This window comes from Mirounga leonina, unplaced genomic scaffold, assembly GCF_011800145.1.
Source record: "Mirounga leonina isolate KUSES-001 unplaced genomic scaffold, KU_Mleo_1.0 Mir_104, whole genome shotgun sequence".
In the NCBI taxonomy this organism is placed as follows: domain Eukaryota; kingdom Metazoa; phylum Chordata; class Mammalia; order Carnivora; family Phocidae; genus Mirounga; species Mirounga leonina.
In genome coordinates, this window is record NW_023270231.1 from 19,628,354 (window position 1) to 19,646,228 (window position 17,875).

Below are 17,875 nucleotides of genomic sequence, written 5' to 3' on the forward strand. Positions count from 1 at the left end.
AATGGGGTTCTTGACCAGCATCCTCAGGGAGCTTGTTAGAAATGCCAATTTTCAGGCCCAAGCCCAGAGCTAAAGAATCAGATTCTGGGGGCAGGGCCCAGCAGCCTGTTTAACAAGGCCTGCACGTGATTCTGATCCATGCATTTGAGAATTGCCACCCTAAAGCCCCCAGTTCAGGTCATGGACTTTATCTTTTCCCATCTGCGAACTCCTTTCCTTCAGAGGTCTGAATTTGTGACTACACAGGTGTTTGTAAGAGTACCTGCTGTTTGGCTCCCCCTGAGAGAGCAGAGCACAGAGGCCGCTCACTTTTGGCCCCTCCCTGCCTCCCAGCACCTAGCCCCATGCCGGGCATGTACCTGGAGCTTCGGGCATGTGGGTTGGACAGATATTGACTATCAGCCTCCATGTGGTCAAGGGCTTCCCTGGGTGTGGGGGGAGGAGACTAGTCCCTTTATAGATCTCAGACCCTAGAAGTGGCCAAGAGGAGGGTGAGAAGTTTGGGGGGGCCTCAGCCCCAGTAGATAAGGGTGCTGCTGAGAAGGCAGGGGAAGGGTAGCCAGAACCAGAGCTTTTCCCTCCTCCTCCCCTTCCCCATTGCTCCCCTCTCCCTCCCTCCCTTCCCCCTCCCTCCAGCACACTGGGGTAGCCCTCAGCTGATTTGTATTGACCACCACACCAGGCCCTGTTTTATGGGCTTATGTATTTTATACTTAGTACAATAAGCTTCTGAGCTGTATATCATTAACATTCCCATTTTACAGGTAAGGAAATGGAGACTTGGAGGTTCAGGTACTTGGCTGAGGTCAGGGCAGGGAGGCTTTGAAGCCAGGCTATAAGACCGCTGCACGGTCTCCCCCCAGCGCACCCCCATCACTGCAGGGTGGAGAACACTCAGGTGAGCCCGGCAGCAGGAAGCAGGAATGCAGTGGCCCAGCAGGGCCCTAGGGCACCTCATTTGTCCTTCCAAAGGGCGGCCTCAGCCACAGTGAGGTGGAGGCCCCGGTGTTGTGAGACCTTCCCAAATTTTCAAGAGTAACCAAAAATGTAGATTTTTAATACATAATCTCCCTGTTTCTAAATGATTATGTACTTTAAAAAATTCAGAAGCTTCCAGATGCTGGTCAGATGACATTGGTAGCCCAATGGGGGTGGTGAATGGCAGCAGAGACAAACACAGAGACACTCCAATGCACGACTAAGGTCTCTGACCTGGCCATGGACGCTGGCTATGTCAGAGTTGCTGCTTCTGCCCTCTCTGGGATGGTCCCACTTTAAATTCTAGGCCCATCCTCCACGGGACGTGATTGCACTAAGGACACATCCCCAGTGTTGACCCTTACCTTCGTGTGACCCAGCCGGCACATGGCCAGCACCATGTGGGTGGTGGCTGGGCTTGTCTGGTCACACCTGTTCCCCCTCCCACCTGCCTGCATGCAGAAGGTGCTCACACTAAATGCTTGCTGCTAGAATGCATAGCGCAAGCCCTTTCCCTCTGAGCTCCCGCCACACCACGCTGGCTCCTCCCTATCCCGTGCTCTGGGGGTGGGGTAGCGCTGGTGGGTTAAAAGCCGGCAGCTGGGGGCCAACTGGGATGAAGCCCAAGCTGCTGCATGGCTACTGTTAGTCCTGTAAGTCCATCTCCCTGCTCCTCATGCAGCAAGGGACAGGGCTGGTGGGGCGGCTGGGCTGGGGCTTGCTGCTCACCCTGATTCCTTTCTTTGGTTAGGCCAGAGATGCCGAGGGTGGAATTCGAAAGTTGGGGGAGAAGGAGGAGAAAAAGGAAGAGAAAGAGGGGGCAGCAGGGCCGGTCTTGATGGCAGAGGGGGCTCTGAATCCCCCTGGGGCCCTGCTGTCCCAGAGGAGGAAGGCCCAGGAGGGGGGCCCCCAGGGGGTGAAGTTGGAGTTACACCCACTGCTGAACAGGTACGGCAGGTTTTGTGGGCTTGCACCAGACCTTCCTCTCTTGGCCCCAGTTCTTCCTCCAAGAAAGGTCAGAACTGGCATAAGACTTGGGCCCTGTTGGCCCTTCTGGCCTTAACCCAACTGAGATTCTGGGTTAGATTCCCCCATCCTGCCCCAGCCTTTCAGGATAACTGACTCCAGTCACCCTGGGGGGGTGGGGGGTGGGGGGTGGGGGGGATGCTGTGCCCAAATCCTATCTCCTCATTTGTCCCTGAAGGGACATGACTTCCCCCCCCAGCACAGGTGCTGCTGGTGATGGGCCTGGGAGGGCTCTCACTTCCTCCTGGCCTCCCCTCCCCCCAGGTGGGCTCTGTGGTTTTTCAAGAATGACCGCAGCCGCGCCTGGCAGGACAACCTGCATCTTGTCACCAAGTTTGACACTGTGGAGGACTTCTGGGCGTGAGTGTCTGCTCCTCGCAGACGAGGCCAGAGCCAGGGAGTTCTGAGCTGGGGATCCTTCCCAGGCCCCACCCCTCCAAGGAGTTGTTTCCTACCCCGCTCACCCCGCTCTCCCTGGGACCTCTCAGCATTTGCTGAGGGCTGGGGCTTGGTGGGTTCTGCTTGGGGGTGGGGATCCTTGGGGCTGGTATATGGGCCCCCCTAAAACTTTCCTGGGGCTTCAGTAAAGTACCTGGGAAGTGGGAGAAACGAGGAGTTATCCCTGACTCTGTTGCTCCAAGGCTCTGTGGTCCTGGGCAAGTTCTTTTCCCTCTCTGAGCTTGTCTCTGCCACAAAAGGATTAGGCTGCCTGATCATGTCCATGGGTGATCAAGGGAAGGGATCTGAAAGGTGCACCACAAACCCTGGGGGTTCGCTGCTCACCCCGATTCCTTTCTTTGGTTAGGCCAGAGATGCCGAGGGTGGAATCCGTAGTTGGGAGAGAAGGAGGAGAAAAAGGAAGAGAAAGAGGGGGCAGCAGGGCCGGTCTTGATGGCAGAGGGGGGCTCTGAATCCCCCTGGGGCCTGTGCAAACCTCAGCTGGAGGGGCGCCTGGACCCTCCCTCCCCAGCACTGGGACTCTAAAAGCCTCCCCGGGGGGTTTGGATGGTCAGGGAAGGCTCCAGGGAGAAGGTGAGATTTGAGGTTTTGGTTAAGTAGGGATGGAATTCCAGGCAGGGGGTGAGAGGGTGAGTGTGAACAATGTCTTGGAGGCCTGAAGGGTGGGTGGAAAACAGTGGAGTCTGGTAAGAAGTTGGGGGGACGAGCCAAGTTGGAACCAGGCTGTAAAAAGTCTGGACTTAACAGCCTGGGTTGGGGGTGGGGGGGCTCTCTCCAGGATGTACAGTCACATCCAACTGGCCAGTAAGCTCTCTTCCGGCTGTGACTACGCCCTCTTCAAGGTAAGCTCTGCCTCCCCCCACTCCCCAACTCAGGCCACAAGAGGCCTGAGCCTCCTCAGCTTCTGCTGCGTTCCTCTCTCATGGAGAGTTTGGGGGGGGGGGTGTTGCTACAGACAGCCTTCCTCAGAGCCGAGATGTGACTTCCAACCTGAGGAAATGCTTGGACACAGAAGCTTGGACAGTGTCAGACTGGAGCTGATCTTGTAGGACCTTTAAGAGTCTGGAAGGGGAGGGGGGAGAAGGGGGAACTCGGAAGAAGCCCAGGTTCCTGGCCCGACTCCTTAACTAGGGACATTCCGCTTCAATGTCCAGGCCCTCATCCCTGTTCATCTCTGGAGGTACTGACCCAGCAGGTGTATACGGTGGGGCCCTACCATCCGTGTTTAAAGACTGCCCCAGGTGATTTATGTCCAGCCTGGGGTGTACACACTATGGTTGCCCCAGAGGCTTCCTTAATAATCCCCCCCCCCCCCCCGCCCCGGCTTGAACTCTTGCCTCAAGGAACTCAATTCAGTAAAGGAGACAAACATAATTGTACATCTGTAAGGCTACAAAAGGTGACAAATGTTGAGGATCAGGGGCTTGGGGGAGCTCATGGGAGGGTCTGGGGGGCTGAATGGCTGGTGGTGGAACTTGCTTGTTCAGAGGGGATGGAGGCAAGAGGGACCCTGGCGTATGGAGGCTTAGTTCAGGGCCAGAGCAGGGCCTGGGAAGCTGGCTGGGCACCCACTTCCCTTTGAACAAAGGGAGGCAGTTGATTTGTCATTCCACCTCTTAGGATGGCATTGAGCCCATGTGGGAAGATAGCAGGAATAAGAGGGGTGGCCGCTGGCTGGTCAGTCTCGCCAAGCAGCAGCGCCACAGTGAGCTGGACCGCCTGTGGCTGGAGACGGTGAGTGTGGAGGGGCGGGGGGAGGGGAGAGCACCCCACTAGAAGAGGCTGGGTTGGTGTGGTGTCAGTGGTCTCCAGGATAGTGGGAGCACTCCCTGTGACTCAGGTAGAGGTCTCCCCATCCTCCCTTTTTGGCCCCAGCTGCTGTGCCTGATCGGGGAGAGCTTTGAGGAGCACAGCCGGGAGGTGTGTGGGGCTGTCATCAACATCCGAACCAAGGGGGACAAGATCGCCGTGTGGACGAGGGAGGCAGAGAACCAGGCGGGCGTGCTGCACATCGGGTGAGGGGTAGCTCTGGCACAGGGTCTGTTCCAGGGGACAAGGTGAGTGTGTGTGGCAGGTGGTGGCTTGGCCTGTGAGGGAGACATCTGGAACTTTCCATGTCCTCTCCCCCTTCTTCCTTACCCACCTGTATGAGGGTTTAGAATCCAGATTTCAAGCTATTTCTAGCAGGTCTCTTCTTTTGCATTAAAGAGTCCTATTTTGGGTTTCCACATAGGTAAGACCCACAAAGAGTGATGGTGGCTGGAACCAGGGTAGGAGCTCTGGGCAAAGGACCCAGGGTCCCAGGTTATCTCCAGGACCTGCAGGTGATTATCTCCTTTCCTCTCCTATTCATCCTCCAGGCAGGTCTACAAAGAGCGCCTGGGCCTCTCCACAAAGATCGTCATTGGGTACCAGGCCCATGCAGACACGGCCACCAAGAGCAACTCCCTAGCCAAGAATAAGTTTGTGGTGTGATGAGACTTTGGCACCACTCTCCATTCAACTGCCCCGGAGCCTCTCCCTGCTGTGTGTGTGTGTGTGTGTGTGTGTGTGTGTGTGTGTGTAAGGGGGTACTAGACTACAGTGCTGATGCTGGGCAGAACTGGTGGGTACAGAATGGGGTTCTCCCATGTCCTGGAGTGAATATGAACATGTCCTTAGGCCTGAGTTGGGGCTCAAGCCTAGGGACAGCTCTGTGGTCAGGGAGGCAGCCTGAGGACCCAGGAAATGTGGAGGAAAGCCCTGAGTGTCTTTGTTTCATCTGAGGGTGGGCTGGGGTGAGTCACGGGGGAAGGGGGAAAGGGGGGAAGGGGGTAAGCAGAGCTCAACTGAAGGTGGAAATGACAAGAGAATCCTACAGTCCAGCACTTACTCTATGCACCCCTGGGACAGGGGCCGGGTGGCCTGAGGGTAACTCTTCTGTCAAGGCCACTGACACTGAGAGCTGGGGCTCAAGGACGGGGTGGGGGATGGGCTCTCCTCTTTGTGATCACTCTACTTGGACCTACCCTGTATCTTGTACCCTCCCTCAACCAGATGTGGGTGGGTCCCTGGAGTGGGGCTGTACATCACAAGGGCTGGAGGCTTAGGGGCAGAACCCTATCTCACAGAGAGGCAGGTGTGTCCTCTTGCCCTTTCCTCAGCTGTGGCCAGGGGCGTGTGGGCCTTGCTCAGGTCAGGCTGCAGTGGAGGTGGGTAGATAGATGAGGTTCTGGCCCAGGAGTGGAGGACAGCGGCCGTTAGGTCTCCTCATGGTTCTGCTTGAGGTGGATTAGCTGAAAGGTGATGAAGTTTAAGCCTTTTTCTGTTCCTGTTCTAAATAAACACTTTTGAACAAAATTAGAATTATTTTTGAGAGTTCTAAAATTGAGTAAAATTTGAGCCCCCCCAAACCTTAATCTCCGGTCCGGCCTTGAGGGGGCTCATGTGAGACCCCCCTCAGGGCCCAATCAGGCCCAAGCTAGTACGGTGAGAGGGGTAAGACGGAAGGGGACAGGTTTCCACGTCAGAGGGCTTAGAGCCAGGGGGTCGGGTATATGCCCCTGGCAACGCCGCAGTGTCGGGGAGCAGGAGGCGCGTCCCTCACAAGACCAGCTGTCATCTGGCCTGAATCTGAGCCAGCCTAGGTAGAGATGAATTTCCGTTGAGTGAAAAGCGCATCTGATTCGACTACACTGTAATAAAGCTGCCTGCACTTGTGTTAAAAAACACCATCCCTATCGCCGTCCCCATCTGCTCATCAGATCAGCAGTTACTCCTCTCCAGGACTGGGCTCCGACAGCAAGGCTGGGGCCTGGGGCGGCGCTGCTACCGAGCCTTGTAGGGTAGGAGTAACTGGGGGTGCTTCGTGCCCGCGACTTGCGGTGCCATCATCAGGCTTCTCAGGCGGGTCCGCAGGACCCTGGGGAGATGTAAGTGGCTGCCGGCGCTCGGGGCGGAGTCAGGCCTAGAGGCGGAGTCAGGCCTAGAGGCGGGGGTCGGGGGCGGGGCCTGCAGGGGGGCGGGGCCCGGAGGACCCAGACTCAGGCCTAGAGGCGGGGCTCCGAGGGGACAGAGTAGGGCAGGGGCGGAGTCAGGCCTAGAGGCGGCGGGGCTCCGACGGGACTGCGCGGGCGGGTAGCTGGGCGGTCGGGTCGCCGGGGGCGGTCCCCGGGGGGCGGGCGGGGCCCGACCGGCGCTCTGTGTGGCCGCGGCCATGAAGCCGCAGCCGCCGGGCTAGGCCCCGGGCGGCTCTAGCCCAGGGCGGCCCGTGGAGGGCCGAGCCCAGCCCCGGCTCCGGTTCCCGGGCCGGCGGGCGGCTGCTCACCATGCCGGGCAAACACCAGCACTTCCAGGAACCCGAAGTCGGCTGCTGCGGGAAATACTTCCTGTTTGGCTTCAACATTGTCTTCTGGGTGAGAGCGGGGTGGGTTCCGGGCCCCGTGCTGGGGGTGTCGGGAGAAGGAGGTTCAGTCCCCTACTTGGTGGGTGGGGGGGGAACCACTCCCTGCCTTAAGGGCTTGGGACCGTCACCTCCGCCCCCCCCCCTTCTTCCCACTCTCACCTCCATACCCACTCCGAGGACCACTCCGGGGAACTACGCGGAGGCCCGGATTGCTGGAGGCGGGCCCCAGGCGCCGCGGGGATAGGTTATGGAGGTGGAGTCTCCCTGTATCTTTCCAAGCCCGGGTGGAGAAAGGGGAGGTGTTTCCCTGAAGGTCCCAGGGACCTATCTCCCGTCCAGCTCCTTTGCTACCCTGGAGTGTGGGGTGTGCGCTGAGCTCCGCCCCTGGTTTAGTCCACAGGGAGGAGTGTGTCCGTGAAGGGAAGGGCCGGAACCCCTTGCCTAGCCTTAAGCTTCTGCAAGGAGGGTAGGTCAACCTGCTCCTTACTGAGAGCTTGCGGGCTGGGAGGGCCAATAGCTCTAGTTCTCTGCTGGGGAGAGGAGACGTCGTGAGCTGGCCCTGGGATAACAGAATTCAACATTCCACAGCTGACAAAACCGAGGCTTCAGGGCGGTGCTGCCCCTGCCAGAGAAGGGAGCTGCTAGTGCCCCTCCCAGGGTGGCATGTGCCCCTGGGCCCTGCCAAGTCATCTTTCCCTTCTCCCTCCCCCATCCCATCTTTCTAAGGCTACTTGCTGCCTCTGCAGTCTCTGTTCCTGCTGCCTTCAGTCAAAATACCAGGCCCATTCAGTTTGTTCAACAAGACTCTGGCACTGCCCTCTACCCATGTGCTAACCATGAAGTCACCTGTATGTGGTGGGCCTTTTGGCTCCAGCAACAGGCAGCTCTCAAGGGTGTGGGCAATGTGCAGAGAGTACTGGTGGGGATGTCTGGAGGCCTGGGTGTAGCAAGCCTAGCTTTGAGACTTCTCTCTGGGCCTTGGCCTCCTTTCCTGGGAGGGGTGATGATAAAGCCCGCCCCTCAGGGTTGTTAGGCAGATTAAATGAATTCTAACTTGTATTCGCACAGCTACTTTGTTATTTATTATCTACATTTTATGGATGAGGGAATAGGCACAGAGAGGTCAAGTCATTTAATCTAGAGTCACAAGGCCAATTAAGTGCAGAGTCAAGGTACATACCAGTGGGCAGTGGGTGGGGGTGAGGCAGAGCATTGAGTAGAGTGAATCGCTGGATGAACCCCCCTCAAGGGGGACAGGCAAAAGAAACTCAGGATTGTTCCAGGCATGCCCACTTTTGCACGGGAGTGGGGCTGGGGAGCCAGAGCAGGAAAGGCCCCAAGGCTGGGACAGTGTTGGGAGTTTTATGTTGAGAGCCCTGTGAAGCAGTGAGGGTTTCAGTGCTGGGTGGTGGGTCTGTTTTGGCTTTTGTATTGGAGGCAGATCTGTCTGCCTTTGCGGGGAGGGTGGGTGAGGGGCAGAGGGCTTGGAAGTTGGGAGACCAAGGAGGAGGGCTGGGGCAAAAATGGGGGGTGCGGAGTGGGAAGTGAGGAAGGCTCCATGGGAAGTTATGAGGCTGAATTGACAGGACCCCGCCACTTAGGGGGGCCACGAGGTTTCAGGTTTGGGTCCAGGTGGCGAGAGGGAGGTGCCTATCAAACAGGCCCAGAGATTATTGTTTGTTTTAATTGAACGTGGACCCTGGTGTTACACTGCTGAGAACCTTCCAGCGATTAATGCAGTCCAGACTCCTCCAGTGGTCTCCAGCACCCTCTGGGGTCTGGCCCTTCTGCCCTTCAGTCTGTCCCTTGCACCACCATACTGGATCTTACCTCTGGGCTTCTGCCAGTCCCTCCACCTGAAATTTTCTTCTCCTCCGTACACTTTTTCATCATTCAGAGCTCAGCTAAAATGTCCCCATTTTCCCTAACAAAAGCATGCCTCCACCGCCCCCAGTCACTCCCCACCGCATCACTCTGTTTGCTTTTCTTTAAATGATCTGTTGGTATCTGAAATTACTTTGTTTGCTCACTATGGATTTCCCCCACTGGGGTGTAAACTCCTTGAGGGCAGAGAGCTCATTTGTCCTATTGTCCTATTTGCTGATGTATTCCCAGTGCTTGGAACTGAGCCTGGGACATGGAGGTTTTTGCAGCAGGCAAGTGGACCTAGCCGCTTGGAGCCAGGGAGAGGTTGGGGGGGAGGTCCGGGAGATGCCAGTGTCTGGTGGTGTGGAAATGAATATGGAGGAGGAAGAAGGGCAGAAGGCTGAAGGTGGAATGTGGTGGGGTTGGTGGCCATGTGCGTAGGGAGGTGAAGCAGTGCATCCTGGGAGGGAGGCTGAGAAAGGGTGGAGGGAGGAACGGTGTTGAGTTGACCACGGAGGGGTTCAGAAAGGAGAAAGTAGTGGTCAGTTGCCTGTCTAAAGGCCATGGGTGGGTCAAGTGGGATGAAGCAGAAGTGATGTTTGCTTTCACATCCCAGATCTAGTGTGGGGGGAGGGAGGGAAAGAGATTTTTAGAGAAGACTACTGCAGTGGGAGGAGCCTGGAGTCAGAGAGAGGAAGGCGTTAAAAGTGGGTGGTCGTGGTGGAATGGACTGGAATTGGTGGGGGGAAGGGAAGGAGCCTGTGAAAACAGGTGGGTGGGGAAGGTGTGAAGAGGTGGGGTCATGGCCTTCTGCTGGGGCATGAGGGGCACTCTCCCTGTGAGACTGAATATCCGGGGACCTGCCCAGGCTCAGGCATATGGCCTGGACATCAGGACTCTTCCCAGTAAGGAATTGAGGCAGGATGGTGGGTGGTGCTTAGAAGGTCCAGGCAGGAAAAAAAAAAAAAAAAAGAAGGTCCAGGCAGAACTGTGGCCAGCTGTTTTCAAGGGCAGAGCTACTGGCCCAGATGGGGGGGTTGCTCAACTGGATCCCGCTTACATCAGGATTCCTTGTCATTCAGGGGTCTTTGCTTGTGAGCTTTGAAAACAGAACAGAGTGGGGCGGCCATCACAGAGTTGCAGGGCACCAGGATGGCCAGATTGGGAGGAGGCAGAAAGGAGGCTAGGAGCCCAGAACCGAGAACAGGCTTGGTGGGAGGAGAGGCTCAGGACAGTGCTGTTGGTTCTGCTTGGCAGGGGTGTCCCAGCCACCCTCTGCTGCAGTACTGAGTTCCAGGAAGGGCTAGGGTGGGTTCAATCCTCCAGGCTGTGTTTTGTGGGGGAGAAGAACTGAAATGTGTTCTGGGGGAGGTAGAAAGGACCCTGGACCCCATTTATAGTCCATTCCCCCCCCCCCCCCACTTTCCAGAGACCCTGACTGCTAGAGGGGGAGGGGCTCTCCTGGGGGTGGGGAAGGATGCTGACACTCCAACCTTTAGCTCTTTGCTGCTGCTTCTGCAGGTGCTGGGAGCCCTGTTCCTGGCCATTGGCCTCTGGGCCTGGGGTGAGAAGGTAAGGTGGTGGAGTCTGGTGTGGGGCTGCCGTAGGTTGAGGTGGTGGGAGGATCAGCCCGACCACTTGCCTCTGCTCCCCTGGCACAGGGCGTTCTCTCCAATATCTCGGCGCTCACAGATCTGGGAGGCCTCGACCCCGTGTGGCTCTTTGTAGTGGTTGGAGGCATCATGTCGGTGCTGGGCTTTGCCGGCTGCATCGGGGCCCTCCGGGAGAACACCTTCCTGCTCAAGTTTGTGAGTGCACCCCCACCTAGATCCACTGGGGACCCCAACCTCCTCCCACTGACTTCTTGCATATAGTTGGTACTTAATAATGGGTGGTTTTATTATCGTGTTATTGTAACAATAGTCATCAGAATTGTATTATCTATATTTATAGGATCCTTTCTGTTGTGACTGAAACCCAGTGGCCCAAGCATAAAAGAGTATTTATGGGCTCACTAAGGAAAGCCCAGGGGTATGCTGGGTGCCAGCACATTTCAATCTAGGGGCCACCACAGTGTCACTTGGCCTGGTCTCTCTGTTTCTCGAGTCTGTCCTTCCAGTTGGCTCCATTCCCCCTGGGGTGGAAGGATGCCCACGAACGGGTGGGGGCTAGCTTCATACTGCCCCTCCGGGAACTCCTAGGAGGTCAAGGCTCTCTCTGCCCAACCAGTGGGCCTGTCCTTTAATTGCATCTCCTTGGTTCAGATTGGCTGTCTCTGGACCAATCCCTGTGGCCCCGGGAGAGGTAGCGCTCTGATTGGTGGGCTCCCGCCGCAGGCCCAGTCCTCTATCAGGAATGGGAAAGGAGGTGGAGATGGTTCTGCCTGAGCCACAGGAGCTGAACACGTATGTGGAGGGTGGTTTCTCAAAGAAAACAGGGTGGATACCAGGGGAAGCGGAACGGATGGGTAGGTAAGAACCGCACTGTCCTTCACCGTCATCAAACAATACTAACAGGAGAGAAGGTGGGGACTCTTGGCTATCTTGGGGTGGGGGTGGTGGGGGGGAGCGCTGCCCCGTGGCATCCCCAGGCCCTGCATCTCTGACGCCCACCATCTGTGTGCCCCCACCCCAGTTCTCAGTGTTCCTCGGCCTCATCTTCTTCCTGGAGCTAGCAACAGGGATCCTAGCCTTCGTATTCAAGGACTGGATTCGAGACCAGCTCAATTTCTTCATCAACAACAATGTCAAGGCCTATCGGGACGACATTGACCTCCAGAACCTCATTGACTTTGCTCAGGAATATGTGAGTCCCGTGCCGGCCTGGGCCACCTGCATGAGGCGGTCGCTGGGCAGATGTGTGAGAGAGCAAGTTCCGTGTGTTCTGGGACCGTTCCCCTGCCCATGCCCCAGGGAAAAGAGCCAGAAGGCCCCCTGTCTGAGGGGAAGCCAGCTTCTGTGATCCCTGTAGGTCCCCACTGTGTCTAGTTCTGCAGGGACACAGTGTTGGGGAACAGAGGCCAGAGGCTCCAACCTGGCAGCTCCTAGGCCAGGGTTTACAACACTTAAAAGAGAAAATTTGATATAAAAATACAGATTTCCCCTTCTAAGAAACTCTGGACCCATAGTATTAGCTGGGGTTACATTGCTGCTGTCCCCTTTGCTGGTATAGGAGCTCTCCATTGGCCATTGTCTGTGCCGCTCTGTATTTTATTATACTTGTTGGCCCTCTTCTCTCATTTATGTTGTCTGTTTGGCCTCTGAACATATTTGAGTTTGAGATCTCCCCCTCTACAGAAGCTCTGCTCTTTTTTTTTTTTTCCAAAGATTTTATTTATTTATTTGACACAGAGAGAGAGATAGCGAGAGCAGGAACACAAGCAGGGGGAGTGGGAGAGGGAGAAGCAGGCTTCCCGCCAAACAGGGAGCCCGATGTGGGACTCGATCCCAGGACCCTGGGATCATGACCTGAGCCGAAGGCAGACGCTTAACGACTGAGCCACCCAGGCGCCCCAGAAGCTCTGCTCTTAAATCCTCCTCTACCTAAGCCATGTGAAGAAGCAGTCAGTGAACAGTTCACGAGCTCCCAGACACCTCCCGCCTCACCTTCTCCGCTCACACCCACCTCCACGGTCCCACGTCTTCAGCGCCACCCACCCCAAGTCTGTTGCAGGATCCAGAGATGAACCAGAGCTGGTACCTGCTTTGAGGAGGTCTCGACTCAGGGCAGAAGCGGACATATAGCCAGGCAGTTAGGATGTGATTGATTTGTTCATTCAAAACAGATTGGTGCAGACTTATTGTGTGCCAGGCCCTGGGCCAGTTCCTGGGAGTTTGTTCGGTGGTGACAAAAGCTGGGGCCTGTCCTTTGGGGGATGGCAGTCTGGGGGCAGAGACAGATGATATGGAAAATGGACAACTGTATGTGCGTGTGTGTCTATAAAATATAATAAATTGTGCTACGAGCTGAAATGGGGAAGGGTGGAGAAGAGGAAGGCCTTGGAGAAGGAGCGGGGCTGTGGAAGGAGGGGCAGATGTTTCCTGCAGGCGCAGCAGTGCTGAGCAAAGCGAGAGGAGGACGGCAGAGGCAGGCTGTTCGCTGGGACCCATGCACACAGAGCCACATGGCCGTGCCCCGCCCCCTTGGCCCACGGGGGCCCCCCCCGTGTCTGCGCTCAGCTGGTCCCTTGAGGGCCAGCTTTCCGTGTCACATGGGTTAAGACCTGTGTTCCCGTGTGCCGCAGTTCACGAGCTTGCTTCAGGGCGGCGTCTAGGGCGGCAGCGCTGGATGTGCTGGCTGGGGTTATGGGGATATGGGTGCTGCCAGCAACATCGAAGAAGTGTGATGTGATTGCTGTGAGGGTGGCAGGGTTGCTCCTGTCCCTGCAGAGAGGACGAGAGAAGGTCTTCATAAAATCTCTGGGGCAAGTGTGGGGAGACTTGGCACAGACACGGGCTTCAATGATGCCTCTCCCCACAGGGCTTGGCCTAACACCCACTTCTCAGGGCACCCCTCCCCGGTCCCCCCTGCTCCCACCAACCTGGGCAGGAGCATAGTGCTGCTCTGACAACTCTCGGCTGAGGTCCAGCCTTTCTGTTGGGGGGTGGCGAGGAGGTGCCCACCTGCCTAGCTGCCTCCAGACCCCCTCCCAGCCCAGCCCTACCCTGTCTTCTGCAGCCTGGGCCTATCTCCAAACTGGATGGGGCTCCTGGGGTGGGCCTGGCTCATCTGGGGCTCTCCTCTCGCCCCTTAGTGGTCTTGCTGCGGAGCCCGAGGGCCTAATGACTGGAACCTCAATATCTATTTCAACTGCACTGACTTGAACCCGAGCCGGGAGCGCTGCGGGGTGCCCTTCTCCTGCTGCGTCAGGGACCCTGCGGTGAGTGGGGCCCGGTGAGGAGGGGCAGGGGCATCACAGTGCACAGGCCAAGTCTGGGGAGAGTCCACCAGAGGGCTTGCTGGGCTCGGCCCTGCTCTGGGGGCCTTGGATGCTGGGGGGAGGTCATTTTACGTGGGAGTCCTACTAGGCTGAGGACTTTGTGTCCGTGGGCAGCAGTGGGGCCTGCCAGGGTAGGGGCTGCACCCCTTCAGCAGAACCTGTCTCTTTGATTGTAGCGAGCCAGCTGCCACACCCCTGGGCCACCATTCTGGAGTGGCAGGGCGTGGGGGTTCTCACCCCTTTATGGCTTTCTTTAGAGCAGAAACCTCTCCCAGGGACATCTCTCCCATCACAGCTCACCTGGGACACTGAGGGCCACGCCTCTTCCCATTCTTACAACACACGGGCAGGCAGGATTCCTAAGCAGGAGGCCGCTCAGGCTGGCGTTTGTGGCTGTGTGTCCTGGCGCCAGGGAAAGAGGTGCGTGGGCCTCAGTGAGCCTCACGTAGGAGTGGTGGGCGTGGCAGAGTCCATGGCTCCATCTGCTTCCCCTGAGAAGCCGGAACCTTTGCAGCGCTGGGCGCCTTGGGCCCCTTCACCAAGTCTCTCATTGGCCTGTTTTTTCTCAGGAAGATGTCCTCAACACCCAGTGTGGCTATGATGTCCGGCTCAAACTGGTGAGAGGGGTGGGGACAGAGTTGGGGGCACTGGGAAGGGAAGGGCAGCCTCCCATAAGCTCCTCTGAAAGGCCTCAGGGATTCTGTGGGGGAGGGGGTGCTGAGTTCTAGGAGCCATCCAGGCACCTGGGCCTTGGTACTGCCGATCATGGGGGCAGTGGACCCGTGGGCACAGACACGTGTGTGTTTGCTCGTTTCAGTTCTTTATCAGGCACCCACTGGTGCTCACAGCTGGCAGTGCCCTAGATGCTGGGGATTCATGCTCAGGAGATAGGCAGACAGAGCCCCTGTTCTCAAGGAGCTCCCACTCCAGTAGAGGGGACAAAGACAGTAAGCTCACAGATAAACACATATGAACAGTAATGTGACAATTTCAATCAGGAGCTTGGGAGAAAAAATAAGGGAGCTGATGGGATTGGGGCTGGGTGGTCAGGGAAGGCCTCTTGGAGGAGGGGGCATCTTTTCTGAGACCCTGATGACTAGAAGTAGCATGTCATGCCAAGGCCTCGTGGCAGAGCTCCATCCAGGCAGCATGTGGCAAGATGTCAGGCCCTGGGGCGGGGATGAGCTTAGCAAGCTGGACTGAGAGGAGGCCCGTTGGGGGGTGGGGGTGGGCCAAGCCCTTTGCCTGTGTGTCCCCAGGAGCTGGAGCAGCAGGGCTCCATCCACACCAAAGGCTGTGTGGGCCAGTTTGAGAAGTGGCTGCAGGACAACCTGATCGTTGTGGCTGGGGTCTTTGTGGGCATCGCTCTCCTCCAGGTACTGTCCCAGCACAGCATGCCCCCCCACAGCCCCGCCCTTCCAGCAGACCTTCCCTCACTTTGCCCCCTTTGTCTTACAGATCTTTGGTATCTGCCTGGCCCAGAACCTTGTGAGTGACATCAAGGCAGTGAAGGCCAACTGGTGAGGCTGCCACACTGGCCAAGGCCACCTGCCTGGCCTACCCAGGGACCCCCCCCCCTTCCCCTGCCACTGTACCCGTGATGGGCAAGGCTGCAGGTGTTTCTGCTTGGACCTGAGCTCCATAAGGGGCTTGAGTGTGGGTGTGCCTCTGCCCAGGCTGCCTGTCCTGGAGCCGTGTGCATGGAGGGCGGGTGTGTCTCTATGAGTGTGCACAGGGGGCCACCATCTCGGCTGCTTTCGGGTGGCGGGCTCTCCAGGGGCCTAGGAATGGCACAGTTAAGAGGGTGCCGGCCGGGCGGGGTGGGAGGGGTCTGCCATGTCCCTGCCCAGGCTGGGACACACTTCTCTGTGCATGGCTATTAGGGCAGCCTTGGGGCCTGCTGTTGCCTGGGACACAGCCTCACGCAGCTTCAGAGCTGTCTTCTCAACTAGCTGGGACCTTGACCCTGCCAGAAGCCCCCTTCGGCCTCAATGTGTCAGACTTTAAAATGGGTCCAAGAATTTTCTCTCCCTCGCTTGCCTCTCAGGATCAAACACGATGATGGCTACAAACTACTCAAATAAACAAAACCTTGAAAACCACTGGCTTACGCCCACCATCTCAGAGGTTCTGTCAGCTGCAGGGCCTCAGCAGTGCTGTCTGCCTAGGGCCCCGGCCTGGACCCACCCTGCCAACGTGTTTTCTTGACCTGGATAGTGTATACATTGAGCCAACCTTTAAAACTTGGTATATTTCACGTAAAAGTCCAGATCCCCAGCATCTTGTGAAGAATGGCCATCTGGCCACAGCGGCTCTTCAGTGGCATTGGCTCCTGGGACGTGCGCTTCCCGCTCTCTGAGGGACCCACCTGGCCTGTTCTGTTCACTTAAGTGCCCTGCCTGCCTGACCCTGTAGGCTGGGAATTGGCCTCCCCCACCTCTGCAAGTTTTTCCCCTGCGAATGCTGCCAAGCTGCTGTGGGCCAAACCTGGATCGAAGCCTGGGAGAGTGAAGAATGGGGAGGCTGGAGCCTGCCTGGAAGAGGCCATAGCCTGGGAAGGGTCCGGTCCTCCTGGGGGCTAAGATGGGTGCCAGCGTGCCCAGGAGAGTGGCTGATGATTGGGATGGAGATCAGGAAGGTTTTGGGCAAGTGGAAGCTGGAAGCCTGAGCTTGGCACCGGTGGGGGAACCAGGTTTGGAGGCCATTGATGGTTGACTCCTAGGCTCACTTGGAATCTACTTCAGTCTCCCCGGTGGCCTGGAGAGGTGCCTCCTGGCCACTAGAGGGCGCGCCAGCACAGCTTTACCTGGATCTGGCTTTCCTAGGGCAACCCCACCCAGGTACAGCCCTGCGCCTGGTGTGTCCACCCTGCTTACTAGTTCTTTGGGTTTCAGGAAATTTACAGACTTCTCAAGGAGCAAACTGGCTCAGATTTAGGAAGTCTGGCTACTGTTCTCAGATCTGCACAAAGGGGTATGTGTCGAGTGAGCATTTGTGGATGAAAGGAGACGTTTGGGCTAGTGCACAGATCGCCAACTTAGATGCCCTCAGGGCCAGGTGGGTTATAAAAATAAAGGAGGCCTTTGAGTTGTGAGGTCTTTGCAGTGCGACTCTAATTTTTCCCACTATTCCTGGAGAGGGGATATGGAGAGACATTGCTTTGTGATATTTTGCATGATTGAGTCTGAGTCGCTAATGGCAACTGGTCTTGAGTGACAATAAGATGTGGTGGGGACTGTGGCAAAGCACAGATTCCCACCTGAAATTGGTGGCTGTCCTTCAGTTGTAGCTAATTGCCGTATTGTAGGTACGGGAATGTAGGTAGGTCTAATGCGAGAAATCTGGAGAAGCCAAAAAGCTAGATTTTTATGTGAAGTATTCCGATTTTTTAGTTGTTGGCAACTAATGAAAAAACATCTTAAACCCTGCTAATCGAACAAAAGGTGTGGGGGCCAGCTGTGGCCCCCCTGCCACCGTAGATCCCTCTGGGACAGTCCCCCATGGGGGCCCTAGGGACTCCGCCGTTCAGGAATGCTGGGAGCTGCTGCAGGTGGGCAGGGTGTGGGGCAGGCGCCCAGCATCGTGGCTCACGATGGGCCCATCCAGGTGCAGGCTGGACGGTGTCCTCGGGTCTCTGAAAGACACGGGCTGTGGGTGGTCTCTACATGCTACAATAAATGCGGCTCACAATATCGTGCACGTACGTGTCATGTGGTTTCTGATTGTAAAAGCTTTCACCTTTCATTTTCCCTCAAACCTCCCAACCTTCCTTCCTGATGAGGAAACCGGCTCAGGGGAAGGAGTTGCCCAGAGTGCACAGTTGGGATGGGGCCCCCCGGTCTGACCCCTCTTGCTGTCTTGCACTGCACCAATCCTGCCCTTCTGCGGCATCAAGGTGGAACCTAAACACTTGAAGTGCCAGCTCATGAGGGGCAGGAACCTGTCCCAGCCCAGGTGTCCGAACACCTGCTTAGGTGTGCGGAAGTAGAGGAAAGGTCAAGCTCCTGGCCCTTGTGCTGCACTCCTGTGCAAGAGGTGCAAAAATAGGGAGGCACAGAAGCATTTGTGTTAGTAATATATGCTCTGAAGAAAGTAAGAGGGATGGCTAGACCGTGACAGTTGGGGTGCCTGGGAGAAGATACTGCTTGGTGGGGTGTTAGGAGGGGCTGCCATCTCTGGGAAGCTCAAGGGGAACAGTGTTCTCTAGGTTTGGGTCCCAGTTG

General features: G+C 57.0%; 2 protein-coding genes across 2 annotated transcripts; both read left to right on the plus strand.

Moving 5' to 3' along the window:
* The first annotated feature begins 344 nt into the window (after positions 1-344).
* EIF4E1B (eukaryotic translation initiation factor 4E family member 1B) lies at positions 345-4,938 on the plus strand. Its single transcript, XM_035012291.1, has 8 exons — positions 345-375; positions 864-898; positions 1,730-1,926; positions 2,269-2,364; positions 3,242-3,305; positions 4,084-4,197; positions 4,339-4,478; positions 4,824-4,938. Exons 1-8 carry the CDS (start codon positions 345-347, stop codon positions 4,936-4,938), a joined length of 792 nt encoding a protein of 263 aa, XP_034868182.1.
* Positions 4,939-6,608: 1,670 nt separating this feature from the next.
* On the plus strand, positions 6,609-17,351 carry TSPAN17 (tetraspanin 17). The gene is made up of 9 exons (XM_035015018.1): positions 6,609-6,857; positions 10,235-10,285; positions 10,375-10,521; positions 11,348-11,518; positions 13,467-13,592; positions 14,222-14,269; positions 14,912-15,028; positions 15,111-15,172; positions 15,700-17,351. The coding sequence occupies exons 1-9, from the start codon at positions 6,771-6,773 to the stop codon at positions 15,734-15,736; spliced, it is 846 nt and encodes a 281-aa protein (XP_034870909.1). The 5' UTR covers positions 6,609-6,770; the 3' UTR covers positions 15,737-17,351.
* Positions 17,352-17,875: the final 524 nt, after the last annotated feature.

Excerpts from the sequence above, each read along its gene's own strand:
- EIF4E1B (XM_035012291.1), top strand. The coding sequence starts at position 345 with ATGCCGGGCATGTACCTGGAGCTTCGGGCAT. Across the intron at positions 3,306-4,083 it reads GTGACTACGCCCTCTTCAAG|GATGGCATTGAGCCCATGTG; the intron begins GTAAGCTCTGCC and ends TCCACCTCTTAG. Across the intron at positions 4,198-4,338 it reads ACCGCCTGTGGCTGGAGACG|CTGCTGTGCCTGATCGGGGA; the intron begins GTGAGTGTGGAG and ends TTTTGGCCCCAG.
- TSPAN17 (XM_035015018.1), top strand. The coding sequence starts at position 6,771 with ATGCCGGGCAAACACCAGCACTTCCAGGAACCCGAAGTCGGCTGCTGC. Across the intron at positions 11,519-13,466 it reads TTGACTTTGCTCAGGAATAT|TGGTCTTGCTGCGGAGCCCG; the intron begins GTGAGTCCCGTG and ends CTCGCCCCTTAG. Across the intron at positions 15,173-15,699 it reads AAGGCAGTGAAGGCCAACTG|GATCAAACACGATGATGGCT; the intron begins GTGAGGCTGCCA and ends CTTGCCTCTCAG.